This window comes from Oncorhynchus keta, unplaced genomic scaffold (genome assembly GCF_023373465.1).
Source record: "Oncorhynchus keta strain PuntledgeMale-10-30-2019 unplaced genomic scaffold, Oket_V2 Un_contig_21486_pilon_pilon, whole genome shotgun sequence".
NCBI classification, from domain to species: domain Eukaryota; kingdom Metazoa; phylum Chordata; class Actinopteri; order Salmoniformes; family Salmonidae; genus Oncorhynchus; species Oncorhynchus keta.
The window spans coordinates 62-25,818 of NW_026282473.1; the positions used below are offsets into that span (position 1 = coordinate 62).

The following is a 25,757-nucleotide window of genomic DNA, read 5'->3' on the forward strand; positions in this document are numbered from 1 at the left end:
GACTTGATTTATTTTGAAAGATCAGATGTTGAGGAATGTAATACTTTGATGTCAAACAGCCGCCGCGGCCAACACACTGACGGACTCCATTCTATGCACACCACAACTATCCTTTTCCACACAACACTAAGATCATATTTCATCATTGAGCGGCAGCGTAGCCTAGCCTAGTGGTTAGTGTAGAGGCGGCAGGGTAGCCTAGTGGTTAGAGTGTAGAGGCGGCAGGGTAGCCTAGTGGTTAGAGTGTAGAGGCGGCAGGGTAGCCTAGTGGTTAGAGTGTAGAGGCGGCAGGGTAGCCTAGTGGTTAGAGTGTAGAGGCGGCAGGGTAGCCTAGTGGTTAGAGTGTAGAGGCGGCAGGGTAGCCTAGTGGTTAGAGTGTAGAGGCGGCAGGGTAGCCTAGTGGTTAGAGTGTAGAGGCGGCAGGGTAGCCTAGTGGTTAGAGTGTAGAGGCGGCAGGGTAGCCTAGTGGTTAGAGTGTAGAGGCGGCAGGGTAGCCTAGTGGTTAGAGTGTAGAGGCGGCAGGGTAGCCTAGTGGTTAGAGTGTAGAGGCGGCAGGGTAGCCTAGTGGTTAGAGTGTAGAGGCGGCAGGGTAGCCTAGTGGTTAGAGTGTAGAGGCGGCAGGGTAGCCTAGTGGTTAGAGTGTAGAGGCGGCAGGGTAGCCTAGTGGTTAGAGTGTAGAGGCGGCAGGGTAGCCTAGTGGTTAGAGCGTTGGACTAGTAACCGGAAGGTTGCGAGTTCAAACCCCCGAGCTGACAAGGTACAAATCTGTCGTTCTGCCCCTGAACAAGGCAGTTAACCCACTGTTCCTAGGCCGTCATTGAAAATAAGAATATGTTCTTAACTGACTTGCCTGGTTAAATAAAGGTAAAAATTTAAAAAATAATAATAATTGAGCTAGTCATATTGGCAAAATATGCTTTCAAATGATGCCCACTGGACCCACTGGAAGAATAAAGTAATGGTGATGGTGGTAAGTCAAGGGGTATGAATACTTTCTGCAACCACTGTTAACCTATGTTTCATGTCTGTCATTAAAGCTAAACCAGGATGTGTCCTGGGATCAGACAGAAGGCCAGAGAGAGATTTGGGCTAACAGACGCTTTGCTTTGACAGACGCAGTACTCCTTCAAGAAGGTGTTCTGCATTAAGACGTCCCAGATGGAGTTGTTTCAGGATGTTGCCAAGCCCCTCGTGGATGACCTCATTCACAGTAAAAATGGTAAGGGGAAAACCGGTTCCCTTTCATCTTATGTTCTGTTGCCCAACAGCTGGTCATCTGTGATCAGAGGCTCGACACTCTTCAGCTGCTGTTTGACAGGAAGATGCACAGGCCCCTGCAGTTTTATACAGTGGGATGTTATTACAAGGTCCTGGTCAATAAAACCTCGTGATACCCCTGTATTGGTATGTTAATGGGGGTGAACTGCATTCTAGATGGGTTGCTTAGCAACAACCTCAACTATGGTATTGAAAAAAACTGACTGGGTTGGCTGAGATTGTTGACAACGTGTATCTATAATTTGTCTCCAATGTTTATTGAAAACAAGATCCATTTGCGCAATGCACACTTGTCTCTATACATTGTTATAGTTGTTGGTTACCTAGAGAGCTCATTTGAACCATATTAGCATAGACATGACAGCAGTCAACACCTCAAAACAAGTCATGGTATCTACAACGAGATGAAACGAGCCGCCTAGGATTCTCCACATGGCAGCTTGTTGTCATTGTAGCTCGCTGTCTGGCCATCAGAACCATAACAGCACATGGCAGCTTCTCGTCATTGTAGCTAGCTGTCTGGCCATCCAGAACCATAACAACACATAGCAGCTTGTTGTCATTGTAGCTCGCTGTCTGGCCATCAGAACCATAACAACACATAGCAGCTTGTTGTCATTGTAGCTAGCTGTCTGGCCATCCAGAACCATAACAACACATAGCAGCTTGTTGTCATTGTAGCTAGCTGTCTGGCCATCCAGAACCATAACAACACATAGCAGCTTGTTGTCATTGTAGCTAGCTGTCTGACCATCAGAACCATAACACATAGCAGCTTGTTGTCATTGTAGCTAGCTGTCTGGCCATCCAGAACCATAACAACACATAGCAGCTTGTTGTCATTGTAGCTCGCTGTCTGGCCTTCAGAACCATAACAGCACATGGCAGCTTCTCGTCATTGTAGCTAGCTGTCTGGCCATCCAGAACCATAACAACACATAGCAGCTTGTCATTGTAGCTAGCTGTCTGGCCATCCAGAACCATAACAGCACATAGCAGCTTGTTGTCATTGTAGCTAGCTGTCTGGCCATCCAGAACCATAACAACACATAGCAGCTTGTTGTCATTGTAGCTAGCTGTCTGGCCTTCAGAACCATAACAACACATAGCAGCTTGTCATTGTAGCTAGCTGTCTGGCCATCCAGAACCATAACAACACATAGCAGCTTGTTGTCATTGTAGCTTGCTGTCTGACCATCCAGAACCATAACAGCACATAGCAGCTTGTTGTCATTGTAGCTAGCTGTCTGGCCTTCAGAACCATAACAACACATAGCAGCTTGTTGTCATTGTAGCTAGCTGTCTGACCATCCAGAACCATAACAACACATAGCAGCTTGTTGTCATTGTAGCTAGCTGTCTGGCCTTCAGAACCATAACAACACATAGCAGCTTGTTGTCATTGTAGCTAGCTGTCTGGCCATCCAGAACCATAACAACACATAGCAGCTTGTTGTCATTGTAGCTAGCTGTCTGGACTTCAGAACCATAACAACACATAGCAGCTTGTCATTGTAGCTAGCTGTCTGACCATCCAGAACCATAACAACACATAGCAGCTTGTTGTCATTGTAGCTAGCTGTCTGGCCATCCAGAACCATAACAACACATAGCAGCTTGTTGTCATTGTAGCTAGCTGTCTGGCCATCCAGAACCATAACAACACATAGCAGCTTGTTGTCATTGTAGCTAGCTGTCTGGCCATCCAGAACCATAACAACACATAGCAGCTTGTTGTCATTGTAGCTAGCTGTCTGGCCATCCAGAACCATAACAACACATAGCAGCTTGTTGTCATTGTAGCTAGCTGTCTGGCCTTCAGAACCATAACAACACATAGCAGCTTGTTGTCATTGTAGCTAGCTGTCTGGCCTTCAGAACCATAACAGCACATAGCAGCTTGTTGTCATTGTAGCTAGCTGTCTGGCCATCAGAACCATAACAACACATAGCAGCTTGTTGTCATTGTAGCTAGCTGTCTGGCCATCCAGAACCATAACAACACATAGCAGCTTGTTGTCATTGTAGCTAGCTGTCTGACCTTCAGAACCATAACAACACATAGCAGCTTGTTGTCTTTGTAGCTAGCTGTCTGACCATCCAGAACCATAACAACACATAGCAGCTTGTTGTCATTGTAGCTAGCTGTCTGGCCATCCAGAACCATAACAGCACATAGCAGCTTGTTGTCATTGTAGCTAGCTGTCTGGCCTTCAGAACCATAACAACACATAGCAGCTTGTTGTCATTGTAGCTAGCTGTCTGGCCTTCAGAACCATAACAACACATAGCAGCTTGTTGTCATTGTAGCTAGCTGTCTGGCCTTCAGAACCATAACAACACATAGCAGCTTGTTGTCATTGTAGCTAGCTGTCTGGCCTTCAGAACCATAACAACACATAGCAGCTTGTTGTCATTGTAGCTAGCTGTCTGGCCATCCAGAACCATAACAACACATAGCAGCTTGTTGTCATTGTAGCTAGCTGTCTGGCCTTCAGAACCATAACAACACATAGCAGCTTCTCGTCATTGTAGCTAGCTGTCTGGCCTTCAGAACCATAACAACACATAGCAGGTTGTCATTGTAGCTAGCTGTCTGGCCTTCAGAACCATAACAGCACATGGCAGCTTGTTGTCATTGTAGCTAGCTGTCTGGCCATCCAGAACCATAACAGCACATAGCAGCTTGTTGTCATTGTAGCTAGCTGTCTGGCCATCCAGAACCATAACAACACATAGCAGTTTGTTGTCATTGTAGCTAGCTGTCTGGCCATCCAGAACCATAACAACACATAGCAGCTTGTTGTCATTGTAGCTAGCTGTCTGGCCTTCAGAACCATAACAACACATAGCAGCTTGTTGTCATTGTAGCTAGCTGTCTGGCCTTCAGAACCATAACAGCACATAGCAGCTTGTTGTCATTGTAGCTAGCTGTCTGGCCATCCAGAACCATAACAACACATAGCAGTTTGTTGTCATTGTAGCTAGCTGTCTGGCCTTCAGAACCATAACAACACATAGCAGCTTGTTGTCATTGTAGCTAGCTGTCTGGCCATCCAGAACCATAACAACACATAGCAGTTTGTTGTCATTGTAGCTAGCTGTCTGGCCTTCAGAACCATAACAACACATAGCAGCTTGTTGTCATTGTAGCTAGCTGTCTGGCCATCCAGAACCATAACAACACATAGCAGCTTGTTGTCATTGTAGCTAGCTGTCTGACCTTCAGAACCATAACAGCACATAGCAGCTTGTTGTCATTGTAGCTAGCTGTCTGGCCATCAGAACCATAACAACACATAGCAGCTTGTTGTCATTGTAGCTAGCTGTCTGGCCTTCAGAACCATAACAACACATAGCAGCTTGTTGTCATTGTAGCTAGCTGTCTGGCCATCAGAACCATAACAACACATAGCAGCTTGTTGTCATTGTAGCTAGCTGTCTGGCCTTCAGAACCATAACAACACATAGCAGCTTGTTGTCATTGTAGCTAGCTGTCTGACCATCAGAACCATAACACATAGCAGCTTGTTGTCATTGTAGCTAGCTGTCTGGCCTTCAGAACCATAACAACACATAGCAGCTTGTTGTCATTGTAGCTAGCTGTCTGGCCATCAGAACCATAACAACACATAGCAGCTTGTTGTCATTGTAGCTAGCTGTCTGGCCATCAGAACCATAACAACACATAGCAGCTTGTTGTCATTGTAGCTAGCTGTCTGGCCTTCAGAACCATAACAACACATAGCAGCTTGTTGTCATTGTAGCTAGCTGTCTGGCCTTCAGAACCATAACAACACATAGCAGCTTGTTGTCATTGTAGCTAGCTGTCTGGCCATCAGAACCATAACAGCACATAGCAGCTTGTCATTGTAGCTAGCTGTCTGGCCTTCAGAACCATAACAACACATAGCAGCTTGTCATTGTAGCTAGCTGTCTGGCCTTCAGAACCATAACAACACATAGCAGCTTGTTGTCATTGTAGCTAGCTGTCTGGCCTTCAGAACCATAACAACACATAGCAGCTTGTTGTCATTGTAGCTAGCTGTCTGGCCTTCAGAACCATAACAACACATAGCAGCTTGTTGTCATTGTAGCTAGCTGTCTGGCCATCCAGAACCATAACAACACATAGCAGCTTGTTGTCATTGTAGCTAGCTGTCTGGCCTTCAGAACCATAACAACACATAGCAGCTTGTTGTCATTGTAGCTAGCTGTCTGGCCTTCAGAACCATAACAACACATAGCAGCTTGTTGTCATTGTAGCTAGCTGTCTGGCCATCCAGAACCATAACAACACATAGCAGCTTGTTGTCATTGTAGCTAGCTGTCTGGCCTTCAGAACCATAACAACACATAGCAGCTTGTTGTCATTGTAGCTAGCTGTCTGGCCTTCAGAACCATAACAACACATAGCAGCTTGTCATTGTAGCTAGCTGTCTGGCCTTCAGAACCATAACAACACATAGCAGCTTGTTGTCATTGTAGCTAGCTGTCTGGCCTTCAGAACCATAACAACACATAGCAGCTTGTCATTGTAGCTAGCTGTCTGGCCTTCAGAACCATAACAACACATAGCAGCTTGTCATTGTAGCTAGCTGTCTGGCCTTCAGAACCATAACAACACATAGCAGCTCGTTGTCATTGTAGCTAGCTGTCTGGCCATCAGAACCATAACAACACATAGCAGCTTGTCATTGTAGCTAGCTGTCTGGCCTTCAGAACCATAACAACACATAGCAGCTTGTTGTCATTGTAGCTAGCTGTCTGGCCATCAGAACCATAACAACACATAGCAGCTTGTCATTGTAGCTAGCTGTCTGGCCTTCAGAACCATAACAACACATAGCAGCTTGTTGTCATTGTAGCTAGCTGTCTGGCCTTCAGAACCATAACAACACATAGCAGCTTGTTGTCATTGTAGCTAGCTGTCTGGCCTTCAGAACCATAACAACACATAGCAGCTTGTTGTCATTGTAGCTAGCTGTCTGGCCATCAGAACCATAACAGCACATAGCAGCTTGTTGTCATTGTAGCTAGCTGTCTGGCCTTCAGAACCATAACAGCACATAGCAGCTTGTTGTCATTGTAGCTAGCTGTCTGGCCATCAGAACCATAACAACACATAGCAGCTTGTTGTCATTGTAGCTAGCTGTCTGGCCTTCAGAACCATGGCAACATTTTTAAAGCGGAGCGTTGTTTTTGTTAGGTTGTCAGCTAACCTGTCTATCCACTTGGAACTAAACTGCAGGAAACGGGGAAGGACGGCCTGAACTCTTCCATGAGTAACTTGTTTTCCATTGCAAAATGTTTTGCTACGGTGTGCACTAATGTATGTACGACCCTGGAATGTCTTCCCATCTGGTGTTGTATGTCTATTAATCAGGACGTTCTTTTCCTTCTCCAGGTTTGCTGTTTACCTACGGGGTGACAGGCAGTGGAAAGACCTTCACTATGACTGGGTCTCCAGGACAAGGGGGGCTCCTGCCCCGCTCCCTAGACATGATCTTCAACAGCGTCGGCCCTTACCAGGCCAAACGATTCGTAAGAGAAATAACTTAACTTTTTTGTTTTGATGTTTTCTTCTTCAAAGCTGGTCTAATGTCCATAATACGTACCATACCGTGTGTTATAATGATGTTGAGACTTGGTTAGAGAAATCTCCCAGCTTCGATCCATATTGAATGGGACAGTCTGGTACTATTTAATTCCACTGTGATGTGCAGGTGTTAAAGACAGATGATAAGAATGGTATGGAGGTCCAGAATCAGGTGGATGCTCTGTTGGAGCGCCAGAAGAGGGAAAACCAGCCATCTGTTGTCCCTAAAACACCCTCCAGGTGAGTGTTTTATAACCAGGAAGCCTGAAACTCAATCTCTCAAATATATTTTCCCTGTGTGATTGTATTACTGTATGTCAATGGAATATGTTTTATTTCGGGCCCTATAAAAGTTGCAATGTGGACAACAGAATCACGGAATCAAGACATTAAAACATAATTAAACAATATTCAGATGTATTGAACTTAGTAGGGAATAAACTAAATGTATTTTAAATGAATGAATTTGTCCAAGTTTATCATAAGACATGAATGGAATGCATCAGTGATTCGTATTTCCTGTAACTGTGTAGCCGTTAGCGATCGTGCTAATGAAAAGTCTTCTGGCAGATGGAAAAGCTTTTCCTAAAAACGCGTGATTTTGTTCACGAAAACCTACAGAAAACAGTGAGAAACTAAAATGGCCACATGTATTTTATGGCAATCGCAATTCAATCATATACTGCAGCACAGCCCACTGTAGCCCCTCCCTCTGTCACTCAGGAACTTGTTCCAGTTTCTGCCTGTCAGCTAGAAATCTTTACCAGAATCGCCATACATATGGTGTCGGCACCTCGGTATGGTGATAATATTGTATTGTGAGGTCCCTGGCAGTTCTCAGCCCCCTTTAAATGACCACCTGCCAAATGTGGGTAGATTTAGGTATTGGCAGGTGAGACTGTCTATTTCGCCAGCCACGTTGGCGGGTGGTCAATTTGCATGGCTCTACAGTGTGAGCATTTTGTAAAATGTTTATTTAACTACAGTAACAGATCTTATTCATAATGAGCCAAACCCGGGAAGACGCTGGGTCAATTGTGCTAGAAATTCGCTATCATTTACAGAATTCGCCAGGGACTGCAGTAAGATGCATTGCCTTGTTGGGAACCCAATATTTACATTTGCATATTATAAACTGGGTAGGCATGTCTTTAATCATTAAAGAAAACAGATCTTATAAATGAGGTCCCTGGCAGAATCTTTAAATGAACCAAATGTGGGTAGATTTAGGTATTGGCGACTGTCTAAGCCACGGGTGGTCAATTGCATGGCTCTACAGTGTGAGCATTTTGTAAAATGTTTATTTAACTAGGCATGTCAGTTAACAGATCTTATTCACAATGACGGCCAAACCCGGAAGACGCTGGGTCAATTGTGCGCCGCCCATGTGATTCGCTATCATGGTCGGATGTGATACAGCCTAGATTCGAACCAGGGACTGCTAGTGCACTGAGATGCATTGCCTTAGACCTCTGCGCCAGGAACCCAATATTAAGCATTACATTTGCATATTATAAACTGGGTAGTTCAATCCATTGTCATGTCTTTACTATCATTAAATTGAAAACAGTTTTATACTAATTACAGGGAATCTTTGATAACGCGATCAAAGTAATTAATTAATTAATTGTTCCAGTGTCTGCCTGCCCCTCCCCTCCGCAGCACAGCCCACTGTAGCCCCTCCCCTGTCACTCAGGAACTTGTTCCAGTTTCTGCCTGTCAGCTAGAAATCTTTACCACGGTGTGTGTTGGCTACCTGCCCCTCCCCTCGGGAGCACGGCCCACTGTGGCCCCTCCCCCTCGGAGCACGGCCCACTGTGGCCCCTCCCCCCTCGGGAGCACGGCCCACTGTGGCCCCTCCCCTCGGGAGCACGGCCCACTGTGGCCCCTCCCCTCGGGAGCACGGCCCACTGTGGCCCCTCCCCTCGGGAGCACGGCCCACTGTGGCCCCTCCCCTCGGGAGCACGGCCCACTGTGGCCCCTCCCTCGGGAGCACGGCCCACTGTGCTGACGTTACAAGCGCGGTTCAGAAATTAGGGGGAAACTATTTATTAGAGAAGAATGGAATAACTTTTTCAACGCTATTTAAGGATATTATATTTATCATGTTTCACTTTGGATTTATTAACTACAAAAATGTTAGGATGTGTGTTTTAATCCTGGTTCTGCTCTGCACACACACGCTTGTTACCTAGCTAGCTCCGGTCCATCATTAAGTCAACTCCAGGAAGTTCAGACATTCAAGGTTCCTCCACAGAAGCCTCTTAGGTCCACAGAATTATACCTAATTCAGATAATGATGTTCAAGCCTCCTCCACTACCCTCGCTTGATCTCTTCTGACACGCAACATGTCAGTCGCATCTCACGCCCTACACGTGTCTGTCGCCCATGTAAACAAATATAGCTTGGCACGTGCCATAGCAAGCTGCTCTATCCGCACTGATTGGTGAAGTAATTTAATGTTGAGCTGAAGGTGAATAATTGATTCTTTCAGAGGTTTAAAATGGAACAAAGGCACAATATAACCTGGTATTTTGTGTGTTTGTTCCGGTTCAGAACTTTATTTTGTGGGTCGGAAACGGTTGAACAAAAATGGATGTGGTTTTGTTCAGAACAGAACGATTCAAAATTAATTTTGTTTCCAACCCCTGGTTTCCAGGCAGAGGCTGGACCCAGAGTTTGCAGACATGATCAACCCAGAGGAGGCCTGCAGGGCGGACGGGGTGGACGAGGACAGTAGCTACAGTGTGTTTGTGTCCTACATCGAGATATACAATAACTATATCTATGATCTGCTGGAAGACGCCCCCTATGACCCCATCAAACCCAAGTAAGACAGTTACAGCAGATGGATGGAAGTGGATATCGTTTTTAATTTTCATGTTTCGGTCAGTCTGTAGATATGGCAAGTATAACTAGTGAAGTTATGGATTAAAATCCTAACCCAGCATATTTTAATTTCTCAGCATAACCCTAGATGAGGCTAATTCCTCAAATACAGAGCATTCAGAAGGTATTCAGACCCCTTCCCTTTTTCCACGTTTTATTGTGTTACAGCCTTATGCTGAAATGTACACGCAATACCCCATAATGACAAAGCAAAGACAAGTTTTTAGAAATGTTTGCTAATTAATAAATAAAAAAACAGTTATCACATTTAAACAAGTATTGACTCTTTACTCAGAACTTTGTTGAAGGACCTTTGGGAGCGATTACAGCCTCAAGACTTCTTGGTTATGATGCTGCAAGCTTGGCACACCTGTATTTGGGGAGTTTCTCCTATTCTTCTCCGCAGAGCTTCTCAAGCTCTGTCAGGTTGGATGGGGAGCGTCGCTGCACCGCTATTTTCGGCTCTCTCCGGCAAAGTTAGATCGGGTTCAAGTCTGGGCTCTGGCTGGGCCACTCAAGGACATTTAGAGACTTGTCTCGACGCCACACCTGCGTTGTCTTGGCTGTGTGCTTAGGGTCGTTATCCTGTTGAAAGGTGACCCTTCACCCCAGTCTGAGGACCTGAGTTCTGGAGCAGGTTTTTCATCAAGAATCTCTGTACTTTGCTCCGTTCATCTTTCCCTCGATCCTGACTAGTTTACCAGTCCCTGCCGCTGAAAAACATTCCCACAGCATGCTGCTGCCACCACCATGCTCCACCGTAGGGATGGTATTGGCCAGGTGATGAGTGGTGCCTGGTTTCCTCCAGACATGATGCTGCCACCACCATGCTTCACCGTAGGGATGGTATTGGCCAGGTGATGAGTGGTGCCTGGTTTCCTCCAGACATGATGCTGCCACCACCATGCTTCACCGTAGGGATGGTATTGGCCAGGTAATGAGTGGTGCCTGGTTTCCTCCAGACATGATGCTGCCACCACCATGCTCCACTGTAGGGATGGTATTGGCCAGGTGATGAGTGGTGCCTGGTTTCCTCCAGACATGATGCTGCCACCACCATGCTCCACCGTAGGGATGGTATTGGCCAGGTGATGAGTGGTGCCTGGTTTCCTCCAGACATGATGCTGCCACCACCATGCTTCACCGTAGGGATGGTATTGGCCTGGTGATGAGTGGTGCTTGGTTTCCTCAGACATGATGCTGCCACCACCATGCTTCACCGTAGGGATGGTATTGGCCAGGTGATGAGTGGTGCCTGGTTTCCTCCAGACATGACATTCATGTCGAAGAGTTCAATAATCAGACCAGAGAATCTTGTTTCTCATGGTCTGAGAGTCCTTTAGGTGCATTTTGGCAAAGTCCAAGTGTAATTGACCTTTTACTACTGAGGAGTGGCTTCAGTCTGGCCACTACCATAAAGGCCTGATTAATTAGTCAGTGCCTTTCCAAATCATGTCCAATCAATTGAATTTGGAAAGTCCCTGAGTGGCCCAGCCAAAGAACAGACTTAAATCTCACTGCCCCAAGACGACTCGGAGCTGATACAGGCCCGCTCCGAGACGACTCGGAGCTGATACAGGCCCGCCCGAGACGACTCGGAGCTGATACAGGCCCGCCCCGAGACGACTCGGAGCTGATGCAGGCCCGCCCGAGACGACTCGGAGCTGATACAGGCCCGCCCGAGACGACTCGGAGCTGATACAGGCCCGCCCGAGACGACTCGGGCTGATACAGGCCCGCCCCGAGACGACTCGAGCTGATACAGGCCCGCCCGAGACGACTCGGAGCTGATACAGGCCCGCCCGAGACGACTCGGAGCTGATACAGGCCTGCCCCGAGACGACTCGGAACTGTAATCGCCACCAAAGGTGCTTCTACAAAGTATTGACACGGGTGTGAATACTTATGCAAATTAGATTTCTGTATTTCATTTTTTTTTTTTTTTTTTTTATGCAAACATTTCTAAACTTGTTTTCACTTTGTCATTATGGGGTATTGTGATGTCATTATGGGGTATTGTGATGTCATTATGGGGTATTGTGATGTCATTATGGGGTGTGTAGATGGGTGAGAGAACAATTATTTCATCCACTTGGAATTCAGGCTACAGCACAACAAAATGTGCAATAAGTCAAGGGGTATGAAGACTTTCTGAAGGCACTTTATAATGTTTCAAATCAGAGTAGTAGCTATCTCCTGGTCCTACTGGCTACTGGAAGGTATAGTTTCATATCAGAGTAGTAGCCATCTCCTGGTCCTACTGGCTACTGGAAGGTATAGTGTCATATCAGAGTAGTAGCTATCTCCTGGTCCTACTGGCTACTGGAAGGGAAGGTATAGTGTCATCAGAGTAGTAGCTATCTCCTGGTCCTACTGGCTACTGGAAGGGAAGGTTTAGTGTCATCAGAGTAGTAGCTATCTCCTGGTCCTACTGGCTACTGGAAGGTATAGTGTCATCAGAGTAGTAGCTATCTCCTGGTCCTACTGGCTACTGGAAGGTATAGTTTCATATCAGAGTAGTAGCTATCTCCTGGTCCTACTGGCTACTGGAAGGTATAGTGTCATCAGAGTAGTAGCTATCTCCTGGTGCTACTGGAAGGTATAGTGTCATATCAGAGTAGTAGCTATCTCCGGGTCCTACTGGCTACTGGAAGGTATAGTGTCATCAGAGTAGTAGCTATCTCTGGGTCCTACTGGCTACTGGAAGGTATAGTGTCATCAGAGTAGTAGCTATCTCTGGGTCCTACTAGCTACTGGAAGGTATAGTGTCATCAGAGTAGTAGCTATCTCTGGGTCCTACTGGCTACTGGAAGGTATAGTTTCATATCAGAGTAGTAGCTATCTCTGGGTCCTACTGGCTACTGGAAGGTATAGTGTCATCAGAGTAGTAGCTATCTCCTGGTCCTACTGGCTACTGGAAGGTATAGTGTCATCAGAGTAGTAACTATCTCCGGGTCCTACTGGAAGGTATAGTGTCATCAGAGTAGTAGCTATCTCCTGGTGCTACTGGAAGGTATAGTTTCATATCAGAGTAGTTATTGCAGTCAGATAAATGTTTGTTCCTTACTTTGTTAGGTGGAATGGAGGAGGTACTCCTCAGAGGCAGCCCAACCAAGAGTTCATGTATGTCACATATAGAGCATACTCATTTAGCTACATGTATAATATACCCTAATCCTGAATGTTGCAACCAGGAAGTGTTCATGGAATTGTCTGTTGTGCTTTGTAGTGGCAGAAGTGCTTCATTTAATCATGTTGAATGCTCTATTGCTTTGTTTGGAATGTTGCTTGGCTTTCTATGTTGCTTTAGTCTTGACTGTAGCTTTCTGTGGCTGCCATCATAATACACAGCATTAGTCTGGTTCCAGATCTGTTTGGAATGTTACGAATGACCATTTGTTGTTGGCCAGACGACACAAACAGAGCTTGGACCAGGCTAGCTCAGCACTATCAGTCAGTTGACACTCGGTCCCTCTCTGTAGACCGCCCCAGTCTAAGCTCCTAAGAGAGGACCAGAACCACAACATGTATGTGGCCGGCTGCACCGAGGTAGAGGTTAAGTCTACAGAAGAGGCCTTTGAAGTGTTCTGGAGAGGTAAGATCGTCTCAAACCTTCACTAAACACTTAATCAATTACATTCTATTCAAGGGCGCAGCCCGATTTTAGACCATTTGCACAATTATTGGGGGTGATTGGTCTGTCTGTAAATGCAGCCATTAAAGCCCTTTACATTTTTTATTATTTATTTTTTTACAGCAATACTGTTTTCTTAGTGCTTAACTCGTCCTAGCCACCCAGAGACCAAGCACCATTTTCATACTATCACAGCCCGTCCATTCTGTTTGACCTGGGCCCTATCATGTTCTTGAGTAGGTAATCGAGGTTGGTTGGGGGATTTGGTCGCGCTTGATCTCCTGTTCCTTGTTTATACGTCGGAAGAAGAGGCGTATAGCCAACACTCAGTTCCATAGAGTCCAGTCTCCCCACAGTGTGATGTTGTATAGCCAACACTCAGTTCCATAGAGATTCCAGTCTCCCCCACAGTGTGATGTTGTATAGCCAACACTCAGTTCCATAGAGTCCAGTCTCCCCCACAGTGAGATGTTGTATAGCCAACACTCAGTTCCATAGAGATTCCAGTCTCCCCACAGTGTGATGTTGTATAGCCAACACTCAGTTCCATAGAGATTCCAGTCTCCCCACAGTGTGATGTTGTATAGCCAACACTCAGTTCCATAGAGTCCAGTCTCCCCACAGTGTGATGTTGTATAGCCAACACTCAGTTCCATAGAGATTCCAGTCTCCCCACAGTGTGATGTTGTATAGCCAACACTCAGTTCCATAGAGAGTCCAGTCTCCCCACAGTGTGATGTTGTATAGCCAACACTCAGTTCCATAGAGATTCCAGTCTCCCCACAGTGTGATGTTGTATAGCCAACACTCAGTTCCATAGAGAGTCCAGTCTCCCCCACAGTGATGTTGTATAGCCAACACTCAGTTCCATAGAGATTCCAGTCTCTCCCACAGTGTGATGTTGTATAGCCAACACTCAGCTCAACAGAGAGTCCAGTCTCCCCCACAGTGTGATGTTGTATAGCCAACACTCAGCTCAACAGAGAGTCCAGTCTCCCCCACAGTGTGATGTTGTATAGCCAACACTCAGTTCCATAGAGAGTCCAGTCTCCCCACAGTGTGATGTTGTATAGCCAACACTCAGTTCCATAGAGTCCAGTCTCTCCCACAGTGTAATGTTGTATAGCCAACACTCAGTTCCATAGAGATTCCAGTCTCTCCCACAGTGTGATGTTGTATAGCCAACACTCAGTTCCATAGAGAGTCCAGTCTCCCCACAGTGTGATGTTGTATAGCCAACACTCAGTTCCATAGAGATTCCAGTCTCTCCCACAGTGTGATGTTGTATAGCCAACACTCAGTTCCATAGAGAGTCCAGTCTCTCCCACAGTGTGATGTTGTATAGCCAACACTCAGTTCCATAGAGTCCAGTCTCTCCCACAGTGTGATGTTGTATAGCCAACACTCAGCTCGACAGAGATTCCAGTCTCCCCCACAGTGTGATGTTGTATAGCCAACACTCAGCTCAGAGATTCCAGTCTCTCCCACAGTGTGTTGTAAAGGTGTATTGATGGTAGGCTGACTGTGTCTGTTACAGGACAGAAGAAGAGGCGTATAGCCAACACTCAGCTCAACAGAGAGTCCAGCCGCTCCCACAGTGTCTTCATCATCAAACTGGCCCAGGCCCCTCTAGATGCAGATGGGGACAACATCTTACAGGTAATGTCCCTTTTATCTCATCTCATTCTCTTCAATGGAATCCGACAAGGATCTCGCTCCTTAACCACTCTGACCAATCGGAATCCATGTTTCAAGATGATGGTGCTCACGTGGCCTGGGAAATGTTCTGTGTTGACTATGAAAAATAACATTGACATATACAATGACTCAGTGACTGGGTTCATCAGGAAGTGGATAGAGGATGTTGTTCCTACAGTGTCTGGGTTCATCAGGAAGTGGATAGAGGATGTTGTTCCTACAGTGACTGGGTTCATCAGGAAGTGGATAGAGGATGTTGTTCCTACAGTGACTGGGTTCATCAGGAAGTGGATAGAGGATGTTGTTCCTACAGTGACTGGGTTCATCAGGAAGTGGATAGAGGATGTTGTTCCTACAGTGACTGGGTTCATCAGGAAGTGGATAGAGGATGTTGTTCCTACAGTGACTGGGTTCATCAGGAAGTGGATAGAGGATGTTGTTCCTACAGTGTCTGGGTTCATCAGGAAGTGGATAGAGGATGTTGTTCCTACAGTGTCTGGGTTCATCAGGAAGTGGATAGAGGATGTTGTTCTTACAGTGTCTGGGTTCATCAGGAAGTGGATAGAGGATGTTGTTCCTACAGTGACTGGGTTCATCAGGAAGTGGATAGAGGATGTTGTTCCTACAGTGACTGGGTTCATCAGGAAGTGGATAGAGGATGTTGTTCCTACAGTGACTGGGTTCATCAGGAAGTGGATAGAGGATGTTGTTCCTACAGTGTCTGGGTTCATCAGGAAGTGGATAGAGGATGTTGTTCCTACAGTGTCTGGGTTCATCAGGAAGTGGATAGAGGATGTTGTTCCTACAGTGACTGGGTTCATCAGGAAGTGGATAGAGGATGTTGTTCCCACTGTGACTGGGTTCATCAGGAAGTGGATAGAGGATGTTGTTCCTACAGTGTCTGGGTTCATCAGGAAGTGGATAGAGGATGATGTTCCTACAGTGTCTGGGTTCATCAGGAAGTGTATAGAGGATGTTGTTCCCACGGTGACTGGGTTCATCAGGAAGTGGATAGAGGATGTTGTTCCTACAGTGACTGGGTTCATCAGGAAGTGGATAGAGGATGTTGTTCCTACAGTGACTGGGTTCATCAGGAAGTGGATAGAGGATGTTGTTCCTACAGTGACTGGGTTCATCAGGAAGTGGATAGAGGATGTTGTTCCTACAGTGTCTGGGTTCATCAGGAAGTGGATAGAGGATGTTGTTCCTACAGTGTCTGGGTTCATCAGGAAGTGGATAGAGGATGATGTTCCTACAGTGACTGGGTTCATCAGGAAGTGGATAGAGGATGATGGTCCTACAGTTACTGGGTTCATCAGGAAGTGGATAGAGGATGTTGTTCCTACAGTGACTGGGTTCATCAGGAAGTGGATAGAGGATGTTGTTCCTACTGTGATGACTAGAACCTATCCAAACCAGAAACCCTGGATAGATGGCAGCATTTAACCACGGAAAGGTAACTGGTGAGACATTTTAAGCATCTTAACTCGCAAGGCTCCCGGTCAAATGACATGTGCAGACCAGCTGTCTGGAGTCTTTATGGGTAGTTTCAATCTCTCCCTATCCCAGTCTACTGCCCCCACTTTCTTCAAGATGTCCACCATTGTTCCTGTGAGCAAATGTTATCATGAAGTGCTTTGAGAGGCTTGTCATAGATCCTATCACCTCCACCTTACCTGACAGTGACACCTTAGATCCACTATAATTTGCATACCGCCCCAAAAGATCCATGGACGACACAATCTCCATCGCTCTGCACACTGCCCTATCCCACCTGGACAAGATGTTTTGAGCGGCTGCCGGTTTGAGCCGCAGCGGCTGCCGGTTTGAGCCGCAGCGGCTGCCGGTTTGAGCCGCAGCGGCTGCCGGTTTGAGCCGCAGCGGCTGCCGGTTTGAGCCGCAGCGGCTGCCGGTTCTCTACATCCACTGGCATTTCAATCAATGAAGAGGCTGAAATTCATTATTTCACAGTGATTTTTTTTCTTTTTCCCCCATACGATCCGAACAATTGGCAGTCGCCAATTTGATTTATCGGCAAAAATAAATAACGTCCAAAAGCCAGCTATTACCGGCTAATGTAAACCGTAGTCTTACATACTGTATCTTATCTCACCATCACTAATGAGATGGGTGTGGCTTGATGAATGTCGCGTCAGAGCTTCTCAAAGTCAGGGGTGTGGTCGACAGTGAGCACCTCATCTCTGCGGTCACATCCAACCTGGATGGGTATTAGGTTTTAACGCAGATGAGAGCACTGAATCCAGCTTCACATCGATGTCAGCTGGCGACGGGTACTATCAGTTTAATGGAGTTGGAAGTCTTAAGATATCCCAGGTCTGGGTTCCAGGTCTGGGTTCCAGGTCTGGGTTCCAGGTCTGGGTTCCAGGTCTGGGTTCCAGGTCTGGGTTCCAGGTCTGGGTTCCAGGTCTGGGTTCCAGGTGGTTTTGAACGCAGCATTAATGCTCAGAGGGAGACGGCAGGACCCAAAACTCCTCCTTAGTGACCAGCGAATGTGTTGTCTCTAGCATTCGGTCACATGACAGCTCGATCAGCTGTTCGATTTCACTCACTAGCATGTCAACTGAGCCAAACGGCTTGGGAAGTAGGCCCCAAAGGGCTCTGTCGAGCGTTGGTGAGCATTTTTAACTCGTGTTGGACACTGATGCTGTGTTCTGTTAGAAACATACACAGCCAAGGGAAGATTAAGAATGATTTCCTCTGAATCCACTGATTGGATCACTCATCTGCAGAATGTTTTTTTGTATTTCCTGTGCATGCTTGCTAAGCTATGGATATTTATGTACATAGCTAAATGATCCGATCTGGAAGTTGGCAGATCGGTGGTACCGACTTCAGACGAGTCCCGTCACGTTTCCATGTGGGGACTCGGGATGTCTCCTTGTCTGCCAAACACTGCTGTAGCTTTGCCACCTTCCACTGCACATCTGAAAGGCTGACATCGACTTATCTCTAGCCGAAACAGAATCATTTCTTCCCCCTATGGGGGTGTGGACATCGACTACAGGGTCGTAAAAATAACTGTCTAGTTGAAGAGTAAATATGTGTAAATGTTTTGACTTTGTGTGCTCAGGATAAGAACCAGGTGAGCGTCAGTCAGCTGTGCCTGGTTGACTTGGCGGGGAGTGAGCGCACAAGCAGGACCCGGGCTGAGGGCAGCCGCCTCAGAGAAGCAGGTGGGTTCTAGTCACTTTCCATTCAACAATGTCAGGGTTCTCCCCAGGCGGTTTTAACAAGGTGGGGCTTCTGAGGACGATGGGAGAGGGCCTTTTGAACACCTGCATCTGCCATCTAGAGCCTTCGATGGTATTAAACCAAAGGGAGAACCCTGAGTATCTATGTTACCCACTACCAGGAGACACCGTCTTTACTTGGACTGCTGAAGAAGGCTCACATTTTCTTCAGGAAATATGTCTTTTCTACTTGCAAGTTGAAATGTATATTTCTGATTTCAGGTAACATCAACCAGTCGCTCATGACTTTGAGGACGTGTATCGAAGTGCTTCGGGAGAATCAAATGTGTGGCACAAACAAGGTTCGGACTGTATTTAATAGATTCTGGACCATTTATGTACTCCATGCTATCGTTGTGTATATGATGATGTAGGCAGTGGAGCCAACTATGTACGGTTGGGGATATGTATCTATACTACACCACATGACACCACGTATGCTGTACCGCTCTGTAAATGGCCATGCTGCATCACAGGATCTGTATTTGGCAGAGTAGACGGGCCATGCTGTATCGCAGGGTCTGTTTTTGGCAGAGTAGACGGGCCATGCTGCATCACAGGGTCTGTATTTGGCAGAGTAGACGGGCCATGCTGCATCACAGGGTCTGTATTTGGCAGAGTAGACGGGCCATGCTGTATCGCAGGGTCTGTGTTTGGCAGAGTAGACGGGCCATGCTGCATCGCAGGGTCTGTATTTGGCAGAGTAGACGGGCCATGCTGCATCGCAGGGTCTGTATTTGGCAGAGTAGACGGGCCATGCTGTATCGCAGGGTCTGTGTTTGGCAGAGTAGACGGGCCATGCTGCATCGCAGGGTCTGTATTTGGCAGAGTAGACAGGCCATGCTGCATCGCAGGGTCTGTATTTGGCAGAGTAGACGGGCCATGCTGTATCACAGGGTCTGTATTTGGCAGAGTAGACGGGCCATGCTGTATCACAGGGTCTGTATTTGGCAGAGTAGACGGGCCATGCTGTATCGCAGGGTCTGTATTTGGCAGAGTAGACGGGCCATGCTGCATCGCAGGGTCTGTATTTGGCAGAGTAGACGGGCCATGCTGCATCACAGGGTCTGTATTTGGCAGAGTAGACGGGCCATGCTGCATCACAGGATCTGTATTTGGCAGAGTAGACGGGCCATGCTGCATCACAGGATCTGTATTTGGCAGAGTAGACGGGCCATGCTGCATCACAGGGTCTGTATTTGGCAGAGTAGACGGGCCATGCTGTATCGCAGGGTCTGTATTTGGCAGACGGGCCATGCTGTATCACAGGGTCTGTATTTGGCAGAGTAGACGGGCCATGCTGCATCACAGGGTCTGTATTTGGCAGACGGGCCATGCTGTATCACAGGATCTGTATTTGGCAGAGTAGACGGGCCATGCTGTATCGCAGGGTCTGTATTTGGCAGAGTAGACGGGCCATGCTGCATCACAGGATCTGTATTTGGCAGAGTAGACGGGCCATGCTGCATCACAGGATCTGTATTTGGCAGAGTAGACGGGCCATGCTGCATCACAGGATCTGTATTTGGCAGAGTAGACGGGCCATGCTGCATCACAGGATCTGTATTTGGCAGAGTAGACGGGCCATGCTGCATCACAGGATCTGTATTTGGCAGAGTAGACGGGCCATGCTGCATCACAGGATCTGTATTTGGCAGAGTAGACGGGCCATGCTGCATCACAGGGTCTGTATTTGGCAGAGTAGACGGGCCATGCTGCATCGCAGGGTCTGTATTTGGCAGAGTAGACGGGCCATGCTGCATCGCAGGGTCTGTATTTGGCAGAGTAGACGGGCCATGCTGCATCGCAGGGTCTGTATTTGGTAGACGGGCCATGCTGCATCGCAGGGTCTGTATTTGGCAGACGGGCCATGCTGCATCACAGGGTCTGTATTTGGCAGACGGGCCATGCTGTATCGCAGGGTCTGTATTTGGCAGAGTAGACGGGCCATGCTGCATCGCAGGGTCTGTATTTGGCAGAGTAGACGGGCCATGCTGCATCACAGGGTCTGTATTTGGCAGACGGGCCATGCTGCATCGCAGGGTCTGTATTTGGCAGAGTAGACGGGCCATGCTGCATCGCAGGGTCTGTATTTGGCAGACGGGCCATGCTGCATCACAGGGTCTGTATTTGGCAGACGGGCCATGCTGTATCACAGGGTCTGTATTTGGCAGACGGGCCATGCTGTATCACAGGGTCTGTATTTGGCAGACGGGCCATGCTGTATCGCAGGGTCTGTATTTGGCAGACGGGCCATGCTGCATCACAGGGTCTGTATTTGGCAGACGGGCCATGCTGCATCACAGGGTCTGTATTTGGCAGACGGGCCATGCTGCATCGCAGGGTCTGTATTTGGCAGACGGGCCATGCTGCATCGCAGGGTCTGTATTTGGCAGACGGGCCATGCTGCATCGCAGGGTCTGTATTTGGCAGACGGGCCATGCTGCATCGCAGGGTCTGTATTTGGTAGACGGGCCATGCTGCATCGCAGGGTCTGTATTTGGTAGACGGGCCATGCTGTATCGCAGGGTCTGTATTTGGTAGACGGGCCATGCTGCATCGCAGGATCTGTATTTGGCAGACGGGCCATGCTGCATCGCAGGGTCTGTATTTGGTAGACGGGCCATGCTGTATCGCAGGGTCTGTATTTGGCAGACGGGCCATGCTGCATCGCAGGGTCTGTATTTGGCAGACGGGCCATGCTGCATCGCAGGATCTGTATTTGGCAGACGGGCCATGCTGCATCGCAGGGTCTGTATTTGGCAGACGGGCCATGCTGCATCGCAGGGTCTGTATTTGGCAGACGGGCCATGCTGCATCGCAGGGTCTGTATTTGGCAGACGGGCCATGCTGCATCGCAGGGTCTGTATTTGGCAGAGTAGATGAGCCATGCTGTATCACAGGGTCTGTATTTGGCAGACGGGCCATGCTGCATCGTCATATGCTTGTGATGCCTGTAATACCTTCTGCCCATTATGTTGATAAGTATCTTAATTCATACTAAATCATCCGAGGACAAAAACCAAACTACTTTAATCTGTGTAGAAACTTAGGTTGCTCTCGCTGGGTTTCCATCCACTTTGGTGACAGGTTTTCTAGTGACTATTCTCGGATCCGCGTAAAGTAAATGGGTACATTTTCCCACCAAATGTAGTTGAGGATAACAGCGATGACGTAGTACATAAACTGTTCCATATGTTTGCCTCACATTTTCAACTCTCCCCTTAGTTTAGTCACAACTGTTGCATTGAATAGTCTGGTCTTGACGTGCTCTCTGGCCAACAGCTGGCAGATACAGTGCTGGTAGCCTATTCTACATGATGACATTATTGTGGATAAGAGTGAGAATATTTATTTTATTAGTCAAACTGCAGTCAAGCGTCCGTCGTCACGTCACCAGAATTAGACCCTGGATATTTATTGACAGGAGCATGAAGCTCGTCACCGTGCCATTCCACCACCCTGTGAAGTTCATCACTTGTAGCATCTGTAGCTTAATAAACTGCATGCTTTCCTAAATCGGGGGGAGGAATAATAATAAATAATAAATAATATATGCCATTTAGCAGACGCTTTTATCCAAAGCGACTTACAGTCATGTGTGCATACACTCCTGTTTACTTCCATGAGATGGTTATTATATCAATATTTGTGCATAAAATAATTTCCACCGTCATTTCTCGCATAATTAATGTGACAGACACACAGAGGTCCCAACATGTTGAACACATTTTCTTCCTTTATAAAATTGTTCCAGTTTCCATCAACTGTCTTGACTTTACACTCGTAAAAACTGTGGATGGAAATGTGGTTGGTGCCTTACAAAAATGGTTGCTATGCAGGTTAGTGCCTAACAAAAATGGTTGCTATGCAGGTTAGTGCCTAACTAAAATGGTTGCTATGCAGGTCAGTGCCTAACTAAAATGGTTGCTATGCAGGTCAGTGCCTAACTAAAATGGTTGCTATGCAGGTCAGTGCCTAACTAAAATGGTTGCTATGCAGGTCAGTGCCTAACTAAAATGGTTGCTATGCAGGTCAGTGCCTAACTAAAATGGTTGCTATGCAGGTCAGTGCCTAACTAAAATGGTTGCTATGCAGGTTAGTGCCTAACTAAAATGGTTGCTATGCAGGTTAGTGCCTAACTAAAATGGTTGCTATGCAGGTTAGTGCCTAACTAAAATGGTTGCTATGCAGGTCAGTGCCTAACGTCTGAAGGGCAGCAAATGCATAGAATTAGTAATTAAGCTAGTCATTTATTAGGGTCTTTATGAGCAAACTCTCCATTTGTCTAGTTTCATAGCTCTTTATTTCCTATGATATAGCCATGATAATGGTGAATGATTTCTCCTGGATCAGGAAACCTACACAGCATTCTCTGTACAGGCCAGATTGAATTTCAAAAGTTAAACCTTGTTTTCCGAGGTCAGGCGGAAGGTTTATCCAAACCGTTAACTGTTGGAAATCAAATGCTAGGCTAGAAGCTGTGTTGATGCATGTCGTATTGCTTATAATAACATTGGTCGCATGTCAGAGAGAATGTTGGTGTCGTGTTGTTGGTCTGTGTGAATCGTTAGGCCTTAAAGTTTAGCCCCGGGTTAACATACATGCTAATCCAGCCCAGAGCCAGTCTGGGGCTAAGAACAAGGCACCGTGAACAGGCCTAATGGAAGTCTTTCTCTCTCTCTTCCACACACAGATGGTTCCATACCGTGACTCCAAGGTGACTCACTTGTTCAAGAACTACTTTGACGGGGAGGGTAAAGTACGGATGGTTGTATGTGTCAATCCTAAAGCCGACGACTACGAAGAAACCATGGTGAGTCCATTATCCCCTACGTAGAAACCATGGTGAGTCCATTATCCCCTACGTAGAAACCATGGTGAGTCCATTATCCCCTACGTGGAAACCATGGTGAGTCCATTATCCCCTACGTGGAAACCATGGTGAGTCCATTATCCCCTACGTAGAAACCATGGTGAGTCCATTATCCCCTACGTGGAAACCATGGTGAGTCCATTATCCCCTACGTGGAAACCATGGTGAGTCCATTATCCCCTACGTGGAAACCATGGTGAGTCCATTATCCCCTACGTGGAAACCATGGTGAGTCCATTATCCCCTACGTGGAAACCATGGTGAGTCCATTATCCCCTACGTGGAAACCATGGTGAGTCCATTATCCCCTACGTGGAAACCATGGTGAGTCCATTATCCCCTACGTGGAAACCATGGTGAGTCCATTATCCCCTACGTGGAAACCATGGTGAGTCCATTATCCCCTACGTGGAAACCATGGTGAGTCCATTATCCCCCTACGTGGAAACCATGGTGAGTCCATTATCCCCTACGTGGAAACCATGGTGAGTCCATTATCCCCTACGTGGAAACCATGGTGAGTCCATTATCCCCTACGTGGAAACCATGGTGAGTCCATTATCCCCTACGTGGAAACCATGGTGAGTCCATTATCCCCTACGTGGAAACCATGGTGAGTCCATTATCCCCTACGTGGAAACCATGGTGAGTCCATTATCCCCTACGTGGAAACCATGGTGAGTCCATTATCCCCTACGTGGAAACCATGGTGAGTCCATTATCCCCTACGTGGAAACCATGGTGAGTCCATTATCCCCTACGTGGAAACCATGGTGAGTCCATTATCCCCTACGTGGAAACCATGGTGAGTCCATTATCCCCTACGTAGAAACCATGGTGAGTCCATTATCCCCTACGTGGAAACCATGGTGAGTCCATTATCCCCTACGTAGAAACCATGGTGAGTCCATTATCCCTACGTGGAAACCATGGTGAGTCCATTATCCCCTACGTGGAAACCATGGTGAGTCCATTATCCCCTACGTGGAAACCATGGTGAGTCCATTATCCCCTATGTGGAAACCATGGTGAGTCCATTATCCCCTACGTGGAAACCATGGTGAGTCCATTATCCCCTACGTGGAAACCATGGTGAGTCCATTATCCCCTACGTGGAAACCATGGTGAGTCCATTATCCCCTACGTGGAAACCATGGTGAGTCCATTATCCCCTACGTGGAAACCATGGTGAGTCCATTATCCCCTACGTGGAAACCATGGTGAGTCCATTATCCCCTACGTGGAAACCATGGTGAGTCCATTATCCCCTACGTGGAAACCATGGTGAGTCCATTATCCCCTACGTGGAAACCATGGTGAGTCCATTATCCCCTACGTGGAAACCATGGTGAGTCCATTATCCCCTACGTGGAAACCATGGTGAGTCCATTATCCCCTACGTGGAAACCATGGTGAGCCCATTATCCCCTACGTGGAAACCATGGTGAGCCCATTATCCCCTACGTGGAAACCATGGTGAGCCCATTATCCCCTACGTGGAAACCATGGTGAGTCCATTATCCCCTACGTGGAAACCATGGTGAGTCCATTATCCCCTACGTTGAAACCATGGTGAGTCCATTATCCCCTACGTGGAAACCATGGTGAGTCCATTATCCCCTACGTGGAATGATTCTCCCACCGTTTATTGTTTGTGGGAATGGATGCGTCTTTGGCCTGACATTCTTCTATGGTGACAAAATGACTGCTTGATTGAACCCACAACTTGGCTTTGAGCTCCATGCTTTTACTTACTGAGCCACACCGGTCCATGGGTGGCCTGTGTGTTTCTACTGCTGGGGGTCTGTCTGATCTGTGTGTGTTTCTACTGCTGGGGGTCTGTCTGATCTGTGTGTGTTTCTACTGCTGGGGGTCTGTCTGATCTGTGTGTGTTTCTACTGCTGGGGGTCTGTCTGATCTGTGTGTGTTTCTACTGCTGGGGGTCTGTGTGTTTCTACAGCTGGGGGTCTGTCTGATCTGTGTGTGTTTCTACTGCTGGGGGTCTGTGTGTTTCTACTGCTGGGGGTCTGTGTTTCTACTGCTGGGGGTCTGTGTGTTTCTACTGCTGGGGGTCTGTGTTTCTACAGCTGGGGGTCTGTCTGATCTGTGTGTGTTTCTACTGCTGGGGGTCTGTGTGTTTCTACAGCTGGGGTCTGTCTGATCTGTGTGTGTTTCTACTGCTGGGGGTCTGTGTGTTTCTACTGCTGGGGGTCTGTGTGTTTCTACTGCTGGGGGTCTGTGTGTTTCTACTGCTGGGGGTCTGTGTGTTTCTACTGCTGGGGGTCTGTGTGTTTCTACTGCTGGGGGTCTGTGTGTTTCTACTGCTGGGGGTCTGTGTTTCTACTGCTGGGGGTCTGTGTGTTTCTACTGCTGGGGGTCTGTGTGTGTTTCTACTGCTGGGGGTCTGTGTGTGTTTCTACTGCTGGGGGTCTGTGTGTGTTTCTACTGCTGGGGGTCTGTGTGTGTTTCTACTGCTGGGGGTCTGTGTGTGTTTCTACTGCTGGGGGTCTGTGTGTGTTTCTACTGCTGGG

The 25,757-nt window shown here is 47.3% G+C and overlaps 1 protein-coding gene across 1 annotated transcript in view; it reads left to right on the plus strand.

Annotated features, from left to right (window-relative positions):
- Positions 1–1,113: 1,113 nt before the first annotated feature.
- The window catches only part of LOC127921084 (kinesin-like protein KIF23), a gene marked incomplete at its 5' end in the record, with an annotated part of 36,316 nt that continues 11,672 nt past the window's right edge, over positions 1,114–25,757 (plus strand). Inside the window, 10 exons of the mRNA XM_052504949.1 lie at positions 1,114–1,219; positions 6,686–6,822; positions 7,005–7,117; positions 9,538–9,708; positions 12,843–12,890; positions 13,250–13,362; positions 14,939–15,060; positions 18,191–18,293; positions 18,573–18,652; positions 23,047–23,166. Coding sequence (XP_052360909.1) covers positions 1,114–1,219; positions 6,686–6,822; positions 7,005–7,117; positions 9,538–9,708; positions 12,843–12,890; positions 13,250–13,362; positions 14,939–15,060; positions 18,191–18,293; positions 18,573–18,652; positions 23,047–23,166 — 1,113 coding nt within the window. The remainder of the gene's footprint in view (positions 1,220–6,685; positions 6,823–7,004; positions 7,118–9,537; positions 9,709–12,842; positions 12,891–13,249; positions 13,363–14,938; positions 15,061–18,190; positions 18,294–18,572; positions 18,653–23,046; positions 23,167–25,757) is intronic.